The sequence below is a fragment of the Rhamphochromis longiceps genome, linkage group LG10, assembly GCF_057381845.1.
Source record: "Rhamphochromis longiceps isolate RC_006_pf linkage group LG10, R_longiceps_female_GT1.1, whole genome shotgun sequence".
NCBI classification, from domain to species: Eukaryota; Metazoa; Chordata; class Actinopteri; order Cichliformes; family Cichlidae; genus Rhamphochromis; species Rhamphochromis longiceps.
Genome location: NC_140566.1, coordinates 32,941,836 through 32,963,410, shown reverse-complemented (window position 1 = coordinate 32,963,410; position 21,575 = coordinate 32,941,836). Strand labels below are relative to the sequence as shown.

The 21,575-nt window shown below is 41.5% G+C and overlaps 2 protein-coding genes across 4 annotated transcripts in view; one reads left to right on the top strand and one right to left on the bottom strand.

Moving 5' to 3' along the window:
• The window catches only part of sgcd (sarcoglycan, delta (dystrophin-associated glycoprotein)), a 343,513-nt gene extending 333,310 nt beyond the window's left edge, over nt 1-10,203 (bottom strand). The window contains exon 1 of the mRNA XM_085421336.1: nt 10,071-10,203. The gene's annotated coding sequence lies outside the window, so the exon portion shown is untranslated. The remainder of the gene's footprint in view (nt 1-10,070) is intronic.
• A 4,295-nt stretch (nt 10,204-14,498) lies between these two features.
• Nucleotides 14,499-20,910, top strand: LOC146661239 (uncharacterized). Of its 3 annotated transcripts, none has more exons than XM_085421334.1 (2): nt 14,499-14,843; nt 18,402-20,910. In XM_085421334.1, exon 2 carries the CDS (start codon nt 18,777-18,779, stop codon nt 20,457-20,459), a length of 1,683 nt encoding a protein of 560 aa, XP_085277460.1. In that variant the 5' UTR covers nt 14,499-14,843; nt 18,402-18,776; the 3' UTR covers nt 20,460-20,910. The 3 variants fall into 3 exon arrangements, with proteins under 3 accessions (XP_085277460.1, XP_085277458.1, XP_085277457.1); XM_085421332.1 differs by having other exon boundaries at nt 18,392-20,910; XM_085421331.1 differs by lacking the exon at nt 14,499-14,843 and adding an exon at nt 15,669-16,103 and having other exon boundaries at nt 17,460-20,910.
• Nucleotides 20,911-21,575: the final 665 nt, after the last annotated feature.

The following is a 21,575-nucleotide window of genomic DNA, read 5'->3' as shown; positions in this document are numbered from 1 at the left end:
GGCCTAACTGGCTGCTAGGACTATCTTTAGTATCGCCAATATTCAGTGAGAGCCAAATGATTAGGTGTCCTTGGTTTGAACCTGCAATAATTTAATAATGTTAAAATTATGGTTAAATTTCTGTCAATGGCGATTCAAAAATTGTGATTTGTTGTCCACTTATTATTCCAGACGTAAAGCTGTAATTATGTATTATTTGATTTCTTCAGGACAATTATGGGGAGAGGCACAGTAAATTTTTCAGATGGAGATCATTTATTTGAAGTTATATTTGTTCACTACTTTTAGCTTTGTTTTGTTTTCCAATTCAATGACCTGCATCTCTCCTAAAATATCTGAACATTTCTGGCTCTCAGTAAATGATCCACACTGTATAGAAATTAGTTGCTTTGTGATTTTGTTGTGCAAGAAGGAGCACTGAGTGAGGTTACCATGATTTCTGCTGAAAATGCAGAAGCGCACCAAGGGCAGGAAAAAAAAAAGGCAAAATGCTCAACAGAGATATATCATATTCATAGCATGCATTGTCATAGTAATGAGCAACCACAACAAGGCTCTGAGATGAATATATACATTTAGGGCTGGGCTATATCATACCGTTCACGGTAATACCGGTGTAATTTTGGGCAACGATAGGAAAATGAAATATCGCGATAGAATATGGGTAAAACACGCATGCGCAGTGCCTAGGTTTACATACGCACATGGCGGCGACGCAGAATGAGAAGAGCGAACGCGGACCGTTAAATGAAACTGATGAACCAGGATTGGTTTGTAAAAATGCTGCAACTTCAGTGGTGTGGAACTGGTTTAGCTTTCGTCCGTCAGATACACAACAAAGCACTATTTTTGGTAGCGCATGCTAGCGGGCCGTCGTTATTACCGTGTTGTTTGGGAAATACGGCGCACTTAAAATCAATCCTTTGATTTTTCTGAAAATCGACAGTGCCCCTTATAATCCCGTGCGCCTTATGTATGAACTCTGGTTGTGTTTACTGACCTCGAAACGATTTTATGTACACGGCGCTCGAAAATCTGTCAAATGTTTCAGTACGACTTTGCTAAGCTACGAAGCCGCACCGCTTGATGGATTGTTGGAGCATTACTGCTATTGTAGGCAGGAGCCTCGCGGAGTGATACGTACTGTGCTTCAACATAATATTACCATATTGTGTGTGTATAACCTCTTTTTAAGTTTTGTGGATATTATACATTATACATGGTTATGCTGAGGATATGTCAGCCAGTTTCCACTGGAAATGCCTTTTGGTTAAACTGTCAGCGAGGAATTTGCATTTGCACTGTTACATTTTTATATAACTTTAATGCACATAAACAGCTGCTTGTTTAAGTGAAAATACATTAATGGGGTTTTTTGCACTAATAAAGTTGTGGAGTTGTAAAGTATTTTGTCTAGTGTCAATTATATCGTCAGTTATATCGTTATCGCAAATTTTCAAATGTACATCATGATAAATATTTTTGGTCATATCGCCCTGCTCTATATACATTATTTCAAAAGATTTTATTTAGATTGTTTTGTTTAAAAAAAAGTTAAAGTCAAACTACTCATTATTGCTTTAAGTCCAGCTGTTAGACGATGCAGATGAAATGCAACATAATTTCTCATTTTTTAATTGCCTGCTTGCGTAATAACAGGACACCTGATCTTAAATAGTCAAATGGAATTCAGCCATCACTGTTATTAGTTCCACCTTTGCTTGACAAGTCAAAATGTCTGCCCTGGGGGGCTTTATCAATGTCATCAGGCTTGATGGATGACCAAATTTGTGCGATAATGAGGCCAGTAGTGGCTCCACAGTTGTTACAGCAACATCACATCTGACATGTCTCCCAGTTTCCATCCTTTCATCTCCCTGCCTACAATCTTTCCCCTACTCTGAGGTAAGCTGCCCAGATAGTCTTTCAAAATTACAGAGGCCAGGACCACAGAGATGGGGCCACATAACCCAAGCTATTGTTACTTCTCTGTAGAGATGGCACAATACCACTTTTTTATGTCCGATACCGATATCATAAATATCTGCCGATACCAATATGGATCCGATATAGTGTTTTTTAATCAATAAAACTGTTTTTTTAATATCTTACTGCTTTTTGTATAAGTTCATACTCAAGTTAAAAAAAACAAACACTAAAGCTGTTCTATGCAAAAAATACACTGCACCCAAAATATTTCATAGTTCAGCAATATCAATCTCTCCGATCAATCTAATAAACTTAACCTACACCATCCTCCCTATTCTGGTATTTTAAAGAGTGAGCAACCTAACTAATAGGGCTCTAAAACTCCCAGCAAAAAAAAAAAAAAAAAAAAAATAGGGAACCACACCCCACCTCATGATGCTTAATCGACATAATCAACTTTAATTTGATGCAGTGTGTGGGAAAAAAATGCACAGAAATAAATTATTTTTCAAGAATAATTAAATAGATTCAACATCTTTCTTCTACAGAACTGCAGACTGCACAGATGGTACCTTCCCAAAGGAAAAAGTACTATAGCTTACTAGGGTATATTAGACTTAACAGTTACTATATACAGTAATGGACTTCTATACATTTTACATCAGATTAAAACTTTGGGTGTAAGATTCGGATAATTATTTATTAAAAGCTCGACATTTTAAATTATTTGTGCCCCCTTTTCCCTGTTAATGCCCTCTCGGCCCCCCTGGCTAAACTTTGCTAGATGCGCCCCTGCACAGTTACCAGCGTCAGCTACGTAGAAAAAGATCCTGGTGAAGAAAGTAAATAAATTCTAACAACATCTTATCAAGCTTAAATGTGCTGCTGTTGTTCAGCCGCTGGTTTCCTCTTTCTGGTGCAAAGTGGGCCAAAAACAAACAAGAGAGAAAAGCCGATCAGCTGATCATTGATCAGTTTCATGATTAAAGTAGCAGCAGGAGAGGGAGGGAGAGAGAGAGGCAGTCGCTCCATATATCGGTTGTTAAGCTTAACGTGGGAATGCTTTACAAACATTCAGAGATGAACGTACACATTTGCTTTACTTCTCTCTGGGATCACTTCCTCGGAGATGAAATGGCGGTTTGGTAGCGAGGCTCCAAATACAGCCGCTCTATCACGTGACGCTCACTGCTGCGACGTGCTACGGTCATGAGCCGAGTGTAGCAAGTTTTGTGAGGTGCTTTTTTGATATTTAATGGATCGGATTACATTTTTTATTTCTCTCCGATATCCGATCCAGTAATTTACGTCAATATCGGACCGATACTGATACATAATATCGGATCGGTCCATCTCTACTTCTCTGACAACCAGTACCACAGCACCCAATAGTACCATAAGCAAAATTGTTAATTCAGATTTCTCTTGTTTATGTATTACAAGTAATGCATTGATTTGCTCTTGATGAATCAGAAGAGGACAGAATATATACTGCAGAGGAAGCAAGAAAATTGTTGGTCTGACCCTAAATTTCTGCTCGACACCACTGGGGGAAAATCGTCACAGCTCTGCATTCTTGCATACCAGAGAAGAAGAAAGCCACAGAGACTCAATGTGGAGGGGATGGGCTTTGTCATTTATGATTTACTGGGTTTCTCTGCACACAGCTGCTCTGTAAAGGTCATCTTGTGGATTTTATTGGTGGCCCTGCTCGCTTGTTTATATTCAATGAACAATTCAAATGCCCACAGCACAGATATTAAAAAGAAAGAGTTAAATCACAATGACCCCTTTGCCAAAACGTTTACATTTCAACTGACTTAAACTAATTTTACTTTTCTTATTATATACTCAAATTGTCCAATGTCATGTAAAGTAGATCTAATATGGATTATTTTGAGTAGCTATATAAAAAAAGTATTTTTCATGAAAATGGCATATAAACTGCACTGTAGCCATTTCACTTAGTAAAATGTGTTTTTCTTCAATTAAAAGCCAAAATCCTGCAAGTTTTTTTAGTCTTCTTCATCATTTGAGACTTTTTTCCAAGTATACAAAAGTGTTTCTTTGTATGAACACTGCTTTGATGTTTATACGTCTTTTGTTGAATCCATCCCACACCAGCCTGCCAACACCTTCTGCCACCTCTTTTAAAATTCTCTCCTGCATTCATAATGCTCTCTCCTGCATTCGGCTCTGCACCACAATGATATCCAACAAAAAGTAGCTGGATGGCAGGTCTGGCCGAGAACAAATTCCATTACGGTTCGCTCCAACAAAACACACAAACATTGCCGTTTCAAAAATGTAGAACCTGGATTGCAATGCATTACAAGTGGGTATTAATACAACCCTACTCACACTCTCCTCTGTGTTTGTTTGGGCTTGGTCTACAGCCTGGTGCTCATTTATGAATTATTCCTCTGTTTGAATTGTAAGAAAACATTTGCACAGGAAACATTTCTGGACTCTCCCCAATAATAGCACCACACTGCTAGTACTCGCAAAGACACACAGCCATGAACATTAACGAGAGCTGAATCCTTGGAGCTCGAGTGAACGCACATCCGAGTGTTGTTTGGTTCAGGTGTCCCTGGCTGCCACACCTGGACCAACTTCCTCGCCTCTGCCATGTTTGCTCAGTGATAGCAGCCCAGCTGTGCTTTAATAATTACTTACACAGATGGTGCAGGGGATGCTGCTGGTGCTCATGTTGGTGGTGGTGGTGACGAGGCAGTTTTTATGTGATCTTTTTTCCTTTGCCCTTTCGTGCTTTGTACTTTTGTCTTTTGTATGACTTTAGGCTGCAAGTGTACATTCATCATCTTTTACACCCCATGCACTAGACTCTTAGACCATTTACTACCAAGGCACAGAATGCGTACCGTATGGATGCTTGTGTTTAATTCTGTGACCATGCTGCGCAGCTAATTTCTAGAATAAATCTTAAGATTCATGGCCACATGCAGACGATAACACAGTCTTTCCATGTGTCTTTTTTGTGTTGCCATGTATTACTAGAGGACATGGATGTTTTTAATGAAGAAAAAGAGGTTTTGAAGTTGTGATCATCCAGCAAAATAATAAATGAATACAGATTATTGGTGGAAAATATCAGTTTTCTACACACTCTAAATAGACGCACACATGCACACAAAAAGGGGATGAGCAGGTCAACAAGCACAAGCACACTGTGCGGCTCTGTATTACAAAAAAGGTGTTGTTTGGACCACAATGGTGATGCATGACTGCTGCTCACATGGTCCAATCACATTCATAATAGAGGCACTCTAAGAAATAAAGAAATATGCAATCCGAGGATTGGAGGATGATCCTAACAGCTTGTTTCACACAAATGATGCATTGAGCAGTCAGTGTAAGACAAAGATTAGTTGAAGCTGTAAATCACACAGCTACTCTATTGGACACCACAAATATAATTATATGACCATAAGCGTGCTTTAATTCAATGAAATGTAAGATCTCACAGCTGCTTGCAAAAAGCTTAATATATACAAACACCAGATAATATTTTTTATATGAAGAAAGAACACAATTGATGCTGAAAGCATCCCGAAGGACAGGAGACAGAGTCCTAAAGATGCAGGAGAGGGCTGCAGAATAACAGTCGCCTCGAGCGCTAATATAATATCACCCGTCTGTCCTCACGCCTTGTCTGACTGAGGGCCTTGCGTGACCACCACCTAATAAAAACACAAAGCAATGACTAGCAATTCCAACACCTCTGTGATGGCATCTTCATTCCATCAACATCCCCACCACTGTCAAAGACATCCCCTCCTTTGCTGTGGTTCAAAGTTGTCTGAAAGTCACGCCTAGAGAGCAAGCTTGGGACTCTGAAGGAAGTTAAGAGGCCGTGATAACAGCATTACATGCCTCACCACCAACAACAACAATTGGCTTCCTCACCCATGAGTATGCGATACTCCAGCCAAGTGCCGAGGCTCCAGGCTGGGAAGTAAGGGCATGGAGCCCCCGGGAAGCCGGGCTGGCAGGAATTTGGGGTTTGGGCGGTAAACCAGTGGGCTTGGAGTTCATTGGGAAGGTCTTTGTGCTGAAAGAAGTGATCGAGATTAATGCCAGCACCCACGGGTAAGCAGACCCACAGTAGGTGATGCTCTCTCAGTGCGGCCAGCCTCACTAAAGACACTCTGCTGTCCTTGAAGTGCGTGATTATGCGGCATGTTGCCCCAAGATGATGAGAGAAGAGAGAGCATCTAATAGAGACTAACAATTGTTGCGTTCTCAATTTTAGTCCCATAATTCATGCAAATGTGCCTGGGGAATGTCCCTTTGTCCAATTCTTCCCTTTCTCTACAGCTTATGCTTTCTTATAGCTTTTGGAGATTGACTTTGGGTTTGACTTTGCCTGCTTTCCCCCATTCTTGATTGTGTGTTGATGAATTACATCTTGTTATATCATTTCCCTTGTATTTATTTGTCCGTTTGTTTGCCTCTTTTCCGGCCTGCTCATTCATTTGTAAAGGGGGCAAAAGGGGTGTGTGCACTGAATTGAAAAGTAGTTGCAAGTGGAGCTCCTGACAAAAATTAGAGGGAAAGAGAACAGAGAGCTCTGCTGATAGAGAGAGAAATAGATTAAGTGGTTGTGGAGGGGAAGTGGAAAGTAGAGAGACATTCTGGGAAATTTGGGAGACAATGAATGAAGAAAAAAGGCGAGGGAGTGTGGCTTTACCTGCAAATGAGTGGATATACTGTCAAAAAAGAAATCCTTCTCCACTATCTAATTTTCTCGCCTGTTGCAGAAAGAGTCCTTCCTGGCAAACGACTCTAAATCCTAATGCAGAACTGATAGAGCTGTAAAATGAAAAATAAAAATACAAGTGAATACCAGCAGTATGGCTCCACAGTGCTGAATATAGCAAAGTAATAATTCATACTACAGTCTGTTGGGGGAATTTGAAACTCTTTGAAAGTTTCTAATAAACAAAGGCTGTCGTCTGGCTTGCCAAGAAGTTCCTTCTCTAAGCTATAACGTTCCAAGTGTCCGTTCAGGTACACTGGAGTGAAACACCAATGCACACAGAGAGAGATACCAGCAGAAACCAACCTGCTCTCACAGAAATGTGTGAAACTTTCCAATCCAGTTCTCCTTCTCAGGACAACACATACATCTGTCGGGTGCCTAAACCACAGACGATATTTACCACATGGACAATCTGAAAAGTTAAGCCACACAAGTGTTTTCTCTCTAGAAGCTAGCAGAATTACAAAAGAGTAGACGTTATTAATTATTAACTTCATTTACAGCCTCAGAAAACACTTAAATTCAGAGTCACTGTTAATTTGAAGTGTTTTGGAACGCAGCTTTGATTTGGTCGCATTCAGAGTCTGATAGAGGAGAAGGTAGGGAATGGTTTACAGCTTGCCCAACTTGTACTAGACAAGCAGCCATAGCGTGAGCGGGCAGTGCTCTCCGTTCTTAAAACCAGAACTGAACTAAACAATAATTAATTTTGTTCCCAAAATGCGACACAAACTACCACTGGTAGACAGACTTGTGACTCACTACTCTGCCATCCTGTTACTGCTTTTTAAAAGAGGTTTTATTTGTAATTTTGCCTCAGCAGTGTGTTTTAGCATCTACGGCTCTATTTGGATGAGAATTAATTGAAGACTACAACTTCTTAACACCACCTGACATTGCAGTGGCATTTAATATCACAAATGACAGGAATGTGTTAAAAATGTGTTTCCACTTGTGTACTCTTGTTCCTGACATCTTGAACACGTATGCCTAAGGTGGCATTGATTGGGTCGATCGCCCCCCACATCTTTTCCTAATCACTTTTCTTCAATCTCCGTTGACACGGCTGTAGCTCAGGAGGTAGAGTAGGTCATTTACTTATTGGAAGGCTGATTTCTGGCTGCTCCAGTCTGCATGCCAAACTATCCTTGGGCAAGATTCTGAACCCCAAGTTGTTCTCTGATGCATCCATCAGGGTGTGAATGTTATATTGAAAGCACACACTATATAAGAACCAGCCCATCTCCATCAAGGAAAGATGTGAAGGGGAAATCAAAAGGGCCTTGGGAAAAGATTCCAGATGATCCAGTGTGCATTTTTTTGATGCTGTCAAAATCCCTGAAATAAAACTGATCCAAAATTGATTCATTTTGATCATTTTAAATGAGTTAAACATAACTCATGTTACAAGTCATTTCACAAAAGCAGACAACTTCATACAAACAGATGACAGTAACCTCCCAAGTCATGGCACAGGCTGGAAAACACAGCGGTAATGCACAGAATGGTTTGCATCACTTTTCAGTCATTTCCAAGAGAAGCCAGATATGTGGCTTTAAATTGTGGGATACCTTTCATAAAGGATGGTCCAGTGTACTGTCTGCTAAAAGAGGCAATAAAGGAAGCACTGAAACACCTCTCCTTGGTACTTAAAAAACTCTTGTCTTATGGCTACAACGCAGATATCATCCCAAGCAGAACTGACAAATGGACTCCAACCATGTTGTCATTCAGCAGACACAAAGTTACATTTCGTTATTTCAGCTTGAAGGTGTAAGAACAAAGTATTCTGTGCACTGAGAAAAGTTCAAGAATTCTAGAGTATGAAGGTCAAAACCTTACAAAGTGACATGTCTATCAAGTTCCAACACATAAAGGGAAAAAGACCTAAGTCGTCAGGCTTTTTCTTCACCTGCATCAAGTGTCAGACAGAGTTAGCTTTCACAGTATCAAAACTAATGTGTAACTTTTAAGAAGTAGCAGCGTGCAGTAATAATCCAGGTGAGCTCCAGGATAAATGCATTACTGGAGCCCTGTACAGTGGCTCCCACCGACAATCTTGCTCCAGCAGTGACGTCGTGATTTCTATCCCTTCAAAGGCAGCAGTGTAAGCCTGTGGATTTGTCAGCGTCCCACTAGGGTCTTAGCTGCTGGTATTATAGGATTCCTGAGTACTGGTGGTCCTGGAGGACAGTATGACATTACAAGCACCCAGGTGCAATAATCCACTTTCTATACGAGCCCATTGTGATAAAGCATAAAAAAGCCCCTTTACAGCGTGTCACCAAGGCAAAGCTCCTCTCACTTTCATTTTGATTCTCAAACAGAAAAAGACTACACAGCTGCAGATGTCTGCAAAATCATCTACTACTGTATTAGGGTTTTTTTTCTACAAAAAACAAGGGTGTGAATGCCAGAACATTCTTTGTGCAGCACCGTGGTTATAATTGCAGTCTGTGTTAGAATGTTGGACACTGTAAATGGGACACTGTCCACCCCTGTTTTTGAGATAGTCTGGAGCAAACCAAGCCAAGCATGAAGGGATTAGATCAGGATTAGAATTTTACAATTTCATATATCCATTTCACTCAACTGTGAGGTAAACGGGAAAAAGATACTGTCAATTTCTGTACACAGCCAATGTAGCTCTGAAAATGTGCACTGCTTTTCCCCAATGATAATCAAACCATAGCCAACACGTCCGCCTAAACCAGGGGTATCAAACTCAGTTTCACGGGGGGCCAAAATTCAAGCCACACTTTAGGTCCAAACAAGATAAACATTTTTTGAACACACTAAAACAATGTTTTTTTTTAAACATAAATATTAGGAATATTATTCCAGAAAAAAATAAAACTTTAACTTTAAATATTTTGCCTTCCCTAAAAATATATCCTGTCAAAATTATGCAAGTTAGAAATATGAACATGCTGCCAAAACCCCAGAAAAAATAAATGACAGCACACACAAGGTTGGAGCCGCATGTAGACGAGCAAAGTGCCCTGACTTTGTTCAACATTACTTGGCAACAGGGAAAGTGAGGCAGGTTGCACTGGTGCATTTGTGACAGCTTCACTTGAAACGCCTTCACCGCATCATAAATGCCATGTTCATGAACTGACAGGTTTCCTCGCTGAGCTCAAAAACTCTATTGGGAACTTTTCCCCAACTCAGCCAACAGACCTCTGTATGATAACTCTGAATCGATTTCCCACATAAAAGACTGAAATTGACGGTGATTTAAACTTTTAGCTCAGATAAAATTTACAGTTTGCGTTACGGTGATCATTACATGCTCCATTTTTAGGACTTTACCACACAGCGTTTCCTGGTGTATGATCTGCTGTTAACTCACCAGTACAGTTCTCCTGCATCTTTACTAGATCCTACATCCTGCACAACACCAGCGCTCCATCTGTTGTCCCAGGGCAGTTTCATGTCGGTTACACTTTGAAATACGTTTTAAAAAATGTCTTTTCCTGTCGTTGTCCCGTGCATCGATTTAATTTCCAATATTTACACTCCACGGATGAAGATGGTCAGCTGTGCAATGTCCATCATGTCTGTACTTTCATCCACAGCAAGAGAGTATGCAATAAAGTTTTTGCTTCTTTCACACAACTGTGTTCTTAAATCAGTGGCCATCTCACAAACCCGATCAGCAATCGTATTTCTGCTCAGGCTCACATTTGCCAAAATCTGCGTTTTGTCTGGACACAAGACGTCGCACAGCTTCATCATGCAGCTCTTCAGAGTGGTACCGGGCTGAGTTGACTGTCTCCTCTGCTACATTAAAACTTGCTTTCACAACAGCTTCACTTTGTGATTTTGCTCTGGTGAAAAACATCTGCTGAAACGTCAGATTCTTCTTTAGCTCTTCTACCTTCTGTAGTTTCTGCATTTCTGTTTTTCAGTTTATGTTTTGTCTGGTAGTGCCTCTTAAATTAAATCCCTTAATTACAGCCACATTAGCTCCACAAATAAGAAATGGGTTTAACAGCAATGTTTGTAAACATATATTCAGTCTCCCGCCGCCGGTTTTCAGAATCAACTTTTCTCGTCACCATTGTGAGGGCTAGCTAACAGAAGTTTGACTTGATTGAGGCCGGAATGTTCCCAGGTAGCTGAGCGTTCGACAAGGAGGCTGCAGCGCTGCATTATGGGATCTGTAGTTTGTGTGTTATTAGTGTAATGTTCTTATTCCTCTACATGGTACCAGGAGTCGGGTTAAGAAAAAGAAGCAACGCAACAAGATGGATGCAATAAAACCGCCAAGTCCGTTGAAACTGACTGGAAACGTGGATGCAAGTTGGAGGACTTTCAAACAGCAGTTCAAACTGTATATTGCAGCTGTTGGAGTGGATCGACGGGCAGATGAAAGGAAAATAGCCATGCTGCTCACCATCGCCGGCACAGAAGCAATAGAGGTCTTCAACACTTTTGTGTTTGCTCAGCCCGAGGACAAAGATAACTTTGATGAAGTCATGAAGAAATTTCACGAGCACTGTCTGTCAAAGAAAAATGAAACATACGAGAGATACGTCTTTCGCTCACGCTTACAGCATCAGGGTGAGTCATTTGATACTTTTCTCACAGACCTCAAGATCAAAGCTCAGTCCTGCAATTTTGGTGATCTCAGAGACTCCATGATACGAGATCAAATAGTGTTTGGAACTAATGAGAAGAAGCTCCGAGAGAAACTGTTGAGAGAAACAGAACTAACGCTGGAAAGTGCTATAAAGATAAGTCAAGCCAGTGAGCTAGCACGACAACATGTACTGACGTTTAGAGAGCCTGTTCAAGGAGCAGCGCAACAGGAAAATGAGGCAGTGAATGCAGTGTCGATTAAAAGAAAGCCATGGAGTAAATTCAAAAACAACGACAACAAAAACAGAACGTGTGACAATGAAATGTTCACTTGCAAGAGATGTGGAGAGAAACACAGACCAAAACAATGTCCCGCATATGGAAAAAAAATGTGCAAAATGTAAAGGACAAAACCATTATGCAAAAATGTGTCTCTCCAAAAACAAGGGACAAAAAGTACACACTGTGCAGGAAGACACAGATGACAGTGATGATCTAAGTGAAACATTTTTCATTAAGATGGTGTCACATGAAGAAGATGTCAATGCACAGTCTTCAAGACATAACACTGGCCAAAGTGTTAGTTCAGTCACAGATGATAAATGGACTGCTCCACTGTTAGTCAATGGGACATTGGTAACATTTAAAATTGACACAGGGGCCAAAGCTAACTTGATCAACGAGAAGGATTTCAAGGCACTGACTGAGAAGCCTAGAAGATTTACAGAGAAAGTCACGCCGCTGAGGGCCTACAATAACCAGCCAATACAAACAAAAGGTGGATGCAGACTTAAAGTGACAGCAAAAGGCAAACAGCATAACATTTTGTTCACCATCGTGCCTGATGGACACGAGTCACTTTTAGGAGATAAAACATCTGAGGACTTGGGACTAGTAAAGAGGATCTATCAGATTAATACTGACGCCATGAAAGAAGCCAAACAAGACAAAAGACTGGAACACCAAGGGCATGAAGGAAGTTCAGACATTATCAGTAAATTTCCTTCAGTCTTCAAAGGACATGGAACATTGCCTTACACCTACAAAATCCAGCTCAAGGATGATGCCGTGCCTGTGGTGCATGCCCCAAGGAGAGTGCCTGCTCCATTACGGACAAGTTTGAAAAAAGAGCTTGAAAGAATGACTCAAATGGGTGTCATTGAACGAGTGGAAGAGTCCACAGACTGGGTGAACTCTATCACTTGTGTCAAGAAAAAGAATACAGGTGCCTTAAGAGTCTGCCTTGATCCCAAAGATCTAAATGAAAATATTAAAAGAGAGCATTATCAGATCCCTAAGAGAGAGGAAATAATGAGTGAAATGGCAGGAGCTAAGTTTTTTAGCAAACTGGATGCATCACATGGATTTTGGCAGCTGAGGCTAGACCCAGAAAGCAGCAGGTACACTACCTTTAACACGCCATTTGGGCGTTACTGTTTCCTGAGGCTCCCATTTGGAATTAAATCAGCACCAGAGATCTTCCACAGGGCAATGGAGTCCCTGATCGAAGGGCTGGAAGGCACCAGAGTCTACATAGATGACCTCATAGTCTGGGGAAATACAAGGCAACAACATGATGAAAGGCTGGAGAAACTTTTGTGGAGAGTTAACAAGAATGGACTTAAACTGAATAGAGACAAGTGCCTCTTTGGTGTTTCAGAGATGACCTTCCTGGGAGATAAGGTTACAAGTGAAGGGGTGGAACCTGATCAGTCAAAGGTACAAGCCATATTGGATATGCCAGCACCCACTGACAAAAAAGGTGTCTTGCGAGCAATGGGGATGATCAACTTTCTGGGTAAGTTCATTCCTAATCTTACCTCCAAGACAGCATGCCTAAGGGAGCTGCTACAGCACAACACAGTGTTCGAGTGGACGGCCCGGCATGAGAAAGAGTGGAAAAAATTGAAGGAAACTGTAACTACAGAGCCGGTCTTGACATTCTTTGATCCATCAAAGCCAACAAAAATTTCAACAGATGCCTCAAAAGATGGCTTGGGAGCAGTTCTGCTCCAAAGGAACAAAGACAAGTGGCAACCTGTAGCATATGCGTCCAGATCTATGACAGAAACTGAACAACGCTATGCTCAAATTGAAAAAGAGACTTTGGGCTTAGTGTTTGGGTGTGGAAAATTTCACAGCTATGTATATGGATTACCAACCTTTACAGCAGAGACTGATCACAAACCTCTCATCTCGATCAGAAAAAAGAACCTCAACGACATGTCACCCAGAATTCAGCGCATGATGATGGTGTTGCAGCGCTATGATTTTGAGCTGATCTACACGCCTGGGAAATATATCGTACTCGCGGATGCTTTATCCCGAGCGCCAGCACCAAGTGGTGACAGGTTAGTCAGCACTACAGCCGAGGAGGCTGAAACACATGTAAACATGGTAACTGCCTCACTCCCAGCATCAGATGTCATGTTGCAGCAAATTGTACAGGAGACGACAAAAGATCCAGTGCTGCAGAAAGTATCCCACCTTATACAGAATGGGTGGTCAAAAGGAGTCTGTCCAGGGTTCTACTCTGTGCGAGCTGATTTATGCATGGCTAATGGGCTGGTGCTGAGACAAAACCAGATTGTCATCCCTCAATCCATGCGGAAAGACATGCTTCAGCGTATCTATGAAGGACATCTTGGAGTGGAGAAATGTAAAAGGAGAGCGAGAGAAGCAGTTTACTGGCCAGGCATCAACGGGGATATTGAAGAGATGATACAGAAATGTGAAACATGTCTCAAACATCACTACAAACAAACAAAAGAGCCAATGCTGGCAGCAGACCTACCCACTGCACCATGGCAAAAGGTAGGCACGGATTTATTTCATCTGGATGGTGTTAAGAGAATTTTTATTTTAGTTAAATCATTAAAGTATAATCAAGTAGAAACAAGTATGCCTTATAATCAAGTGTTTATATATTTTCACACGGTAAAGCTTACTGTTGAAAAGAACACAATGTATTCCTTGCTTAAGTGTGTGAGATGTTTGACAAAGACAGGACATATACATGCATTCTTTACTTCAGTGTCTGCGATGTCAGATAAGCATGAATACTGCTGTGTCGTTGTTTTTCAGTTTGTGTGCAGAAGTTAGATAGCTAAGACAATGCCTGAGCTCTCCCCTCTTCAGTTGAAAGAGGAAGTATTATGTAACCCATTTTGCCTTATAAATAAAGCGAGTAAACGGTGCTCGGTGTGTTAGTCTGCTCAGAGACTCTCACCCGTGCGCACGTCTTTGAAACTCTGAGTCGGTCTGCCAGTGTCTCATTTCTCTCTTACTGTGTTTGAACAAATTGTCAACCCTTGACATTTAATTGGTCCTTCGTAGCCGGAGAACTGACTGTTATTTTAACGTCTAGTTTTCCACAGACGGTCTCCATCGGATCCTGACGTCGTGACGCCTGCGCTGGAAGAAATCTGATCAGTAAAACGAAAAACCCGGGAACGTGAATTCGATCTCCGGTCAGCGTTCGGCCTTCACGGCTCCAGGACCCGATGAGCACCGGATCTTAAAACGCAGCGCCACAGTAGAGGTGAATATGACACGCATTCCACCAAGCGCTAAAATACGTTGATATTGAGATTTTCCTTTAAGTAGTGTGTAAACCTAGGTACGCCGACAGATCTCAGTGTCCATGCGGGACCAAGAAGACGACAGGCAAGAGCGAAATTCTAGAAAAATCGCTATTAAAAGTTCCGGTCGCTCTGGGAGTGGCTGCAACGGAACAGGTTTCCGGTCACTCAAGAAGAGTGGCTGAAGGTGAAGGTGTTACACAAATAAATAGGCCTACGGAAAATCTCAATAAAAATCATAGAAACGCGCTTTGTTTGTGAGGAGTGAGTTGTTTTTACGACCCAATACGCGGTCGAACCACTTCTCAAACTGTTTTCCTGTGTACACTCACGTATTGGTAAAGGTGGAAAAAAGGGTTGTGCTTCATCACGTAAAATTGATAACCGCTCTCTCAATTAGTGGGAGAGTAGAAGGCTGTTATCGAAAACCCATTCTCACTTTTTCATGCCAAAGAAGGTGTCACAGTTCTGACGTAATTAGTTCAAAATGGGTAACTCTAAAACTAAAGTAAAATTAACAGCAGATGAAGGATGGTTGGAAAAAAACTGTCCAAATGCAGGAAGAGTCAGTGCAAATAGGTGGAGAAATCCACATAAAATTTATTGCCCAGCCTGGCAAGGCAAATGCAATCAAGAATCAATAACTGCTTTAAAGGCTGCTTTACAAAAAGAATTATTTGAGGAAAAGAGCCAAAAGAAAAAAGCAAAACGCTTAGCAGAATGGCACCTTTTCAAGGCGTGGATGGTAGAAAACGATAAACGCATTGCTAAACGTGCCCAAAAGCAGGTATTCTCGTGAAAACTAATGAAGCCACGTGTAATACACCAATTTTTCCAGTAAAAAAGGCTAATACAGGAAAATATCGCTTAGTTCATGATCTAAGAGCAATAAATGAGGTAACAGAGCAAATACCTCCAGTGGTTGCAAATCCACACACAATTCTAAATCAAGTAACACCAAAAGAACGGTGGTTCTCTGTAATAGACTTGTCCAATGCCTTCTTCTCCGTACCTCTGCACCCTGACTCACAGAAGTTATTCGGATTCACCTTTGACAATCAAAAGTATACTTATACAAGGTTGCCTCAGGGATTCCAGAATAGCCCAACTCTGTATGCAGAGGCTTTGAGAAAATCAATGTCATCTTGTACGCTCCCTGCCCCAGGGCAGTTCTTGTTGTATGTAGATGATATATTGATCACAGGCCATACAAAAGATGAGTGCAAAGAAAACACATTAACAGTTTTGCAACATCTCGCAGAGCAAGGCCATAAAGTGTCACAGCATAAACTGCAATTGTGGAGCCAGGAAGTAACATACCTTGGCCACAAATTGACAGGACAAGGCAGGCAGCTGTTAGAGAGCAGAAAGATAGCAGTCCAAAATGCCCCAAAACCAGTAACTAAACAACAAATGATGAGTTTTTTTAGGACTGTGCAATTTCTGTAGATGCTGGATTCCAGAATACGCATTACTAGCTCAACCACTACAGAACCTCATTTATGGTAAAGATCTAGCATTAAAAGACAAAGTACAATGGACTCCAGAAGCAGAAAAAGCTTTCGTTGATTTGAAAATAGCACTGCAGACATGTACCGTCTTAGCATTACCAGACTATGGAAAACCTTTCGTTCTCCATGTTGATGGTGCAGGAGGGTATATGAAAGCAGTCTTAACTCAAGCTTTTGGAGAAAAACAACGTCCATTAGCTTTCTACTCATGCAAACTTGACTCTGTAGCTGCTGGATTACCTACCTGTGTTCAGGCATGCGCAGCAGCAGCAGAGGCAGTTAAAAAATGTGCAGACATTGTTCTAGGACATAAATTGATCATCAAAGTCCCACATGCAGTGACCTCTATTTTGCTCCAAGCGAACCTCTCTTTCCTCACGCATGCAAGACAACTTTCTTATGTGGGGATTCTACTTACACAATCACACATAAAAATAGAGAAGTGTGGCCAGCTAAACCCAAGTACACTTTTGCCGACTTCTCTGGACGGAGAACAACACTGTTGCATTCAAAAATTAGAGGAAGATACAAAACCTCGCACTGATATATACAGCTCCCCCCAGAGCAGTTTCAGTAATGTTTTTGTGGACGGCTCAGCGTCAAAAGACATTCACGGTAGAAATTGTGTGGGTTATGCGGTCACAACTGTTGATAAAGTGATAGAAGCAAAAGCTCTCAGCTCCTCAAACTCTGCTCAAAGCGCAGAACTAACCGCAGTCATCAGAGCATGTACTTTATATAAGGGTCAAAGTGTTAATGTTTACACAGACAGTCAATATGTCTATTCAGCAGTTCATCATTTCGCTAAAATATGGCATAACAGAGGAATGACAACTTCCTCAGGCAACACAGTTCAACATGCAAACCTTCTAAAAAAGCTATTAGAAGTAATAACGTTGCCAAAAGAATTAGCACTATGCAAATGTGCAGCTCATCAAAAGGATGACACAGAAATTACGAGAGGAAATAACTTTGCTGACAAAGCAGCAAAAGCAGCTGCAGAAAAACAAATTGATGTTTTAACAACAGAAACCATAGATCTAATACCTTTAGAAATACTAGCAGATGCACAGAAAACAGCATCGCTGAGTGAACAAAAATCTTGGGTGAAAGATGGAGCAGAATTAAAAGACAACCTTATGATGTGTAATGGCAAACCAGTGCTTCCAAAATCTTTGCATAGAACTGCTGCTTTAGTGACACATGGGAAAACTCATGTGTCATCAGGAGGGATGATTAATATTCTTAATAAACAATTCTGATTAATATTCTTAATAAACAATTCTATACAAAAAATTTTGAAAGTTCAGCACAAGAGTTTATCAGAACATGTATGATTTGCCAAAGACACAACGCACAGGGAAATCTACGTCCAAAGCGAGGGCATTTCCCTATACCACCGCATCCATTTCACACTGTCCACATGGATTTCATAGAATTAAATGAATCACAATCCTCCAAATATGCACTTGTGATAATTGATGTATTTTCCAAGTGGCCAGAAATATACCCAGTGAAAAAAGCAGATGCAATATCAGTAGCAAAATGTCTATGTAATCATTTTATTCCAACGTACGGTATTCCATCTCTGATAAGATCAGACAATGGCACACATTTTGTAAATGAAGTAATAAGTAAAGTTTCTGAAGCTTTAGGCTTCAGCATAAAACATCACTGTTCTTATCATCCACAAAGTGCAGGATTAGTCGAGAGAACTAACGGCACAATTAAACAAAGGTTGAGGAAATGTATGGAAGAGACTAAAAAACCTTGGCCTGAATGTCTAAGCTTGGTTAAATTATGGATGAGAATAACTCAAGGAACAGGTGGTCTAACGCCATTTGAAATCGTACATGGCAGACATTTTCCACTCCCCATAATGAGTGAGCCAATTAATAAATCTATTGCAGAAACAACAATGGCAGAATGGATGACAAAACTATTTGAGAATAAAGAAGTGAGATTAAGCAATCAACTGCCGAGTGACTTTTCTTCAGTTTCTTGCAGGTTGAACCCCGGTGATTGGATTCTGATTAAAGTCCTCCAGCGGAAAAACTGGAGTGCTCCAAAGTGGGAAGGTCCCTTCCAGGTGCTACTTACCACACCCACAGCGTGTAAGATAGCCGAACGAGTTTCGTGGATTCATCAATCCCACGTGAAAAAAGTGTTTGCACCACAATAAGACGCCGGTTCCCCTGACTCTTACGTGAACCCCTGCTGGAGGACAGGGCTGAACGGGTTTCCCGCCCTGTGCTTCCTCGGCAGTGCTACTCACGTGGGAGCTCGGGTGTGCCTGGTCGCCCTGAAGATCAGACTGACCTATCCCACCGAAGAGCAGAACCAATAATAACACCAGGGACGCCTGAATAAAATCTCAACAAGATGACTGAGGAAAACAACCTGATAAATCCAGAAGAAGAACCAGCTTCAGAATCAATGCTAGCACCAGTTCCAGCCCCAAAGCTGTTGTGCTTGGGCGCTTGTGACATCAAACGAAAACTACTCATGTGCTACATATTCTGTCTAATGGCTATCCTCCTGATGACGACACTCTTTTGGTTGATGCCCAGTGGAACCCACAAGACAGTACCAATTATTCTCCGACCTAAGAGGTGGACCCACGACAACTCGCACCTGAAGGAGATAGGCAAAGAACACAACCACCCGTGGCTGAACAATGCATGGTACCGGTATGTCCATGACAGAGTGCACAGAGAAGACAATGCCGCAAACTGCTATGTCTGCTCACATATGCCCACGACAGCACTCCATGCCACAGTGTATGGAAAACCCCCAACCAAGGCTGAAGCACTCTGCATATATGACAAAGCCATTACCGGGACCTGCTCAACACCAGGAAAACCTGTGATGGTGATAGGTGGATCTATAAAGGACCAAAACAGCAACACATGCCACAACACTACACAATATATAGTCCCACAGAGTGTAAAGTCTTTAATCTACAACATAACAAACTGCACCCACCAGTACCCAAATATAAACTACACCTGCAATGAAGCCTACTGGGTGCATATAAACGTCAGCCATAGAAAACTGAAATCATTCTCAGTTGTTTTGCTACCTGACATACAACACCCAGTGTGCTTTAACTTCACAGGAGCAACCGGACAAACAGGTACGCCCCAGGGTCTGAAGAAATTAGGACAAAACCGAAACTGCTCCATGATCCTGGCGGCACCAGATTGGGATGGCATCGGCTCATCGACAGGTACATACTGGGTACAGGGCGCAGCTTGGGCGTGTGGCCTGAAAGTCTATTTCATGCTGCCACCAAACAGCACCGGACTCTGTGCCCCTGTTCTGGTATCTGACCACACCTTTAAGATGTCAGTGAACAGCAACACCAGAGCTAAACGTAGCACAGGCCTCAAGCCCCATGATCCATATCTTGGTTCTGATGTACCAGATGACTTCAAACTCTGGACCAAGAGCCAGAAGGTAATACACGCTTTGTTTCCATGGATAGGAGTAGGGAAACACGCACTACGGATAGAAACCCTGGACTATCGTTTTGGATTATTTTTAAATGCTTCAACCCGCATTAATCAAGGACAGAATGAAGAAATTGATGCAATTCGCATCACTGTCATGCAGCACCGAGTGGCTTTAGACATCATTCTCGCAGAGAAAGGTGGTCTCTGCGTATTGTTTAACACTACATGTTGTACCTACATACCTGATAACATCCATTCATTAAACATGACAAATGCTTTGAATGTTTTGAAACAACTGAGAGACGCTCAGCAGCAGGACTACGTTACCGATACTCAAGGTTGGTGGGACTGGCTGCTGAGCGGCTCTTGGAAATCTCTACTGATTAAAGGCCTGTTGGCCCTTTTCAGTGTGATGTTACTATTTTGCCTTTTCATTGCTTGTATTATCCCATGTCTGAGAAGCATAATGACAAACATGTTCAAGCGTATGTTAGGAAACCATGTCTTGGCTCAGTCAGTTATGGAGGATCCCTATCGTCAGTATGGTATGCTGAGTGTGGGAGAGAGAGAAGAAAATCTCTATGACAATCTTGACAAGCTTGTTGTTTAATTATTTCACTGAATGACGTGCAAGTTGAAAATGTGACTAACAAGTGACTATGCATTGAGTAAAACATGTGAAATATATTAACATCAGGAGGGAATGTTAAGAGAATTTTTATTTTAGTTAAATCATTAAAGTATAATCAAGTAGAAACAAGTATGCCTTATAATCAAGTGTTTATATATTTTCACACGGTAAAGCTTACTGTTGAAAAGAACACAATGTATTCCTTGCTTAAGTGTGTGAGATGTTTGACAAAGACAGGACATATACATGCATTCTTTACTTCAGTGTCTGCGATGTCAGATAAGCATGAATACTGCTGTGTCGTTGTTTTTCAGTTTGTGTGCAGAAGTTAGATAGCTAAGACAATGCCTGAGCTCTCCCCTCTTCAGTTGAAAGAGGAAGTATTATGTAACCCATTTTGCCTTATAAATAAAGCGAGTAAACGGTGCTCGGTGTGTTAGTCTGCTCAGAGACTCTCACCCGTGCGCACGTCTTTGAAACTCTGAGTCGGTCTGCCAGTGTCTCATTTCTCTCTTACTGTGTTTGAACAAATTGTCAACCCTTGACAGATGGCAAGGACTATGTTTTGGTGATTGACTACTATTCTAATTATCCAGAAGTGGCACAGCTTTCCAGTACATCAGCACAGTCAGTCATCACACACATGAAGGGCTTTTTTGCCAGACATGGAATTCCACAGTGTGTCATCAGTGACAATGGTCCACAATATGACTGTAGAGAATTTAGTGACTTTGCAAAACAATATGGATTTCAACATGTCACCTCTAGTCCCTTGTATCCCCAAGCGAATGGACAGGCAGAAAAAGGAGTCCAAATAGTAAAGAGATTGTTCAAAAAAGCAAGAGACAGTAAGACCGACCCTTACCTGGCTCTGCTAAGCTACAGAGCTTCATCACTGGAGTGTGGGGCATCACCTGCTGAGCTACTCATGCATCGCAAGCTCCGCACCACACTTCCACACATTTCCAAGGAAAATGACAATGCACATGACAACAAGCTGACCGACAAAAGAATGAAACTCAAGCACAGACAGAAAGGGAACTATGACAAAACTGCAAGGCGTCTGGAACCGCTTCAGGAAAGAGATGTTGTGAG